Source organism: Apis dorsata, unplaced genomic scaffold (genome assembly GCF_000469605.1).
Source record: "Apis dorsata unplaced genomic scaffold, Apis dorsata 1.3 scaffold_161, whole genome shotgun sequence".
Taxonomy (NCBI): domain Eukaryota; kingdom Metazoa; phylum Arthropoda; class Insecta; order Hymenoptera; family Apidae; genus Apis; species Apis dorsata.
Genome location: NW_006263450.1, coordinates 590,868 through 594,478, shown reverse-complemented (window position 1 = coordinate 594,478; position 3,611 = coordinate 590,868). Strand labels below are relative to the sequence as shown.

Genomic DNA, 3,611 nt, shown 5'->3' with positions numbered 1-3,611 from the left:
AACGAAAAGTTATAAGTGTACAAGTTGTTTGATTTTATTTGTTAAATTAAAAAAAAAAAAAAAAAAAAAATACTTCGTGTGGATTATCTCCCGTTGGAGTAGACAGTCTTGGTTGATTCGTAGCATTTACAGAGGATTGTGGTTCATGATTTCCATGGTCTGATTGATTGACACTGTCAGACTGATTCAAGGAATCGAATTCCTCGTCATCTGCCTCCAAATCGGAATGGCTAAAATTAAATGAGTAATTTTGATATATTAGTGAATATACATAGTTATTCCAATTCGGACTGCCTATGATGTTATATTAGGCACGACCTTTAATGTTTAATGATATTTATATATCTTTCTTATATTTATTTCAAAATAATTTACGCTTTAGTGTAATATGAGATATGATTATGAGATCAATATGATATTACACGATTCTTATTGGTTCTAGATCATTATAAAAAAGGTGTACAAAAAACTTACGGTACTCGTTACAATACGCAGGCTCGTATTTAAAAGAATCTACTAGCTCTACCGTACTTCGTACAGGTCGTGCCTAATTGTACATAGTCACGTACAGTAGCACTTACCAACTGTGCCTATTTATACATGACCTGTAGGAAGTACGGTAATGCCTAAAAAGCAGTAGCAGTTTATTACAAATGACTACTAAATTTCACTAAAGCACTATATATAATTTACTACCGTAATAAGATATCTCAGTGTTTTATACCTTTTGTTTCGCCTTTGTGTAAACATTTTTGCTGTCCGTTCCTGAAACATGCGTAGTTACACATACATACATAATTTCTCTATTGCATACGATCGACTTTTAACCGCGTTCACAATAAGTAACAGAATATTTTTTATTAAAAAGTGAAAATCACACGCACTTACTTCTATGAGTTCATGATCAAGGAACTCATTGTGATGTGTGTTGTGTTTAGTTTCAAGACAAGTGCCACTAAGATCTTCCTCATCTTCTCCTGTACTACCTCCTGTACTCTGTAGAATTAAGTGGCTAACGAAATTACATTGCGGAGTAACAACGGGTTTGCACACAAAACTTTTACCAATATCCGTTAACACTCGCGGTCAATTGCGATTAATGTATAAAAGAACGCGGAAAGCAGTCTCTAAGTGCAATGCTACTTTGTTATACATTCTGTGTGTGTCTAATACAATTTTCTAGAAAGATACATTTGCGCAAGACATTTCCGAGAGAAACCGAAAACATTATATGTTTGAAAAAAAAAAGACTCTTTTATAAACGAACAAAATGTTAAATCTCAAATATCGATTAAAAATAATTGATTAAAGAACTTTTCGTAACGAATATAAGTAAAAAATCTCTAAGTTTATCATGCAAAATACAAGATGACTAAAAGATTTATATCGAATAAATATAAATGCAAAAATCCTTATTTTAAAATCCGAGATATTGCCGCGAGAAGTCATTAAGATTTTAGGTCCTTAACGTGACTGGAAACAGTGACAAACCTCCGTTGATGGTAAATGTACTACTCCGGTACTTCGCCTCTTTTCTCGAAGCTTCCGTCGATCGCGTTGCTGCTTTCCCTTGTTTATGTGCGTTGGCCTGTGCAAACAGGATACGACACTAAAGACACTAGAACCAGATCCAGAAAGTGTTAACAAGTCGCGCAAACTCTATGCTGGATCTACTTAGTAGAATTTACAAGATACTTGCATTTAACAAAATCCCATCTACGCGGATAAACGCCTTATTTAAACGTCGTTTTATTTACTTACCGGCCAGGTACCCGTTTATCCTGTTTCCTCATTATTGGTTTATTTTGTTGATTATCATGTTCAGGTGGAAGCACACTATTCGAACTTGTATCACACACACCTTGAGATTCTTCCGTATTTTGTACATTTTCTACAAGTGATCATAATTGATTATAAAGTATCATGTATAATAAAGAAAAAAAACAATAGAAACATATTATTACTTTGAAAGTTTATGGAAGAAGAATCTCCTGTCCTAGGTGGAACAACTCGTGCTCTTGCAGTCCTGATTCTAGACCTTCTAGATGTTAATTCGAAGTCATTATCAAAATCCTCCTGACTAACGGAGCTGGATGCCATGCCTGTTATGTCGCTGTGAAATGATATGATAAAATTGAATTTAATCTGATAACAACGAAATAGATAAAAAATTGTGCAAAAAAAAAAAAAAATTTAAAAAGGGGTCTTACAAAAAATACCTGGACATCTGAACAAAAGAGTAGGTGATGATGTGCGATACCTATGTTGGACCAGCACAAAACTTGGAGGCCAAAAAGCGAGTGCTTGATTAGGTTTGTCTAAGGGAAAGTCACAAGGCATGAACCGCTTTTAACTACAGCAAGTGCGTGCGCAATAAGACGATAACAAAACTTCAACAGAAAAGAAAGAGTAATTCTTAAAGGATTAGTCACCTGTCGAAGTGAGTATTCTTCACCTAGTTCCACTACCAATGCTGTGACTCACTACCAACTTATGTGCGATTGACAGCTGTCAACCATTGAAACATCCATAAACACGTATGGCCTATACGATTACATAGTTCAAAGATAGATAGGCATATCGATCGTTCATACACCTTGGTTAAAGTACAATCTTCAATGCGTAATTTCAATGTCACTAGAGAAATGGTTACAACATAAAAAGTTACTAGACAAATCCAGAGAAAGTTACTATAACGGTGATCATTCAAAAATAAAAGTTACTACAAAAAGAACATAAAGAGTTATAAAAAATAAGAATACAATACACGATAAGATTTTATTTAACTCAAAAGAAAAACTTTTTTTTAAAATAATTTGAGAATTTACAAAATTGAAAAAAAAATAAACTTTAATTTATTAGTTCATATTGAAATGAAAAAAATAAATTGCAAAATAAGAAATTTTAAAAAAATAATGACGATTAATAGGAAATTTATTTTATTTAATATTTAAATTTTAACTTATAAAAATTTAAATTAAAAGAAAGAAAATAATTCAAAGAATATGATTTATAGAAAATATTATAAACACTCGTATTAATAGGTGTATCGTTTATTTATTTAATCGATCTGATCGCAGATATAGTTTCTTCATTCATTATACTTCATCTTTTTTTCATAAGTTAATTACAAGTATTCATCGTCATCTATAATCTAGAAGGGTATAGGGATAAAGTTATAGGTAATTTTTTTCACAGTATTGACTCTATTACATACGCTAATCAGATAGCTAAAGTGTTCGTATCTACAAATATATCTTATATTTGTTTTATATACATATACATATATACACATATATATAGAATCTGTATATGTGCATATCTATATATACATATATTCGCTTTATAACACATCTTCCCGTAATTTCTTTTCCTTCTTTATATTTACTCATTTGACATTTGCTCTTCAACATTATTTAATTAACTTTCATATACGGGAAGTATATATCGCTTGTTTTCTTACGTTTCCATATTTTTTTCTTTTTTTTTCTTTTTCTTTATGTTTGTTTTTTCATTTTTTGTAACTCGAACTCTAAAGTTGTGTATGTATGTATGTATGTATGTGTATGTGAGGAGATAAAATTAAATGGTATCGCCACGAGCGAGGGTAG

At 31.4% G+C, this 3,611-nt stretch overlaps 1 protein-coding gene across 8 annotated transcripts in view; it reads right to left on the bottom strand.

Annotated features, from left to right (window-relative positions):
• The window catches only part of LOC102675449 (PRKC apoptosis WT1 regulator protein-like), a 4,255-nt gene extending 1,628 nt beyond the window's left edge, over nucleotides 1–2,627 (bottom strand). Inside the window, exons 1-9 of one of the 8 annotated variants that reach the window (XM_006613670.2) lie at nucleotides 2,433–2,627; nucleotides 2,211–2,318; nucleotides 1,965–2,113; nucleotides 1,762–1,891; nucleotides 1,492–1,618; nucleotides 889–996; nucleotides 725–765; nucleotides 582–626; nucleotides 74–230 (exon numbers count right to left, since the gene is read on the bottom strand). In XM_006613670.2, the coding sequence (XP_006613733.1) occupies nucleotides 74–230; nucleotides 582–626; nucleotides 725–765; nucleotides 889–996; nucleotides 1,492–1,618; nucleotides 1,762–1,891; nucleotides 1,965–2,113; nucleotides 2,211–2,227 (774 nt within the window). In that variant the 5' untranslated portion in view covers nucleotides 2,228–2,318; nucleotides 2,433–2,627. The remainder of the gene's footprint in view (nucleotides 1–73; nucleotides 231–581; nucleotides 627–724; nucleotides 766–888; nucleotides 997–1,491; nucleotides 1,619–1,761; nucleotides 1,892–1,964; nucleotides 2,114–2,210; nucleotides 2,319–2,432) is intronic. The other 7 variants (XM_006613672.2, XM_006613671.2, XM_006613674.2 and 4 more) reach the window with 7 other exon arrangements.
• Nucleotides 2,628–3,611: the final 984 nt, after the last annotated feature.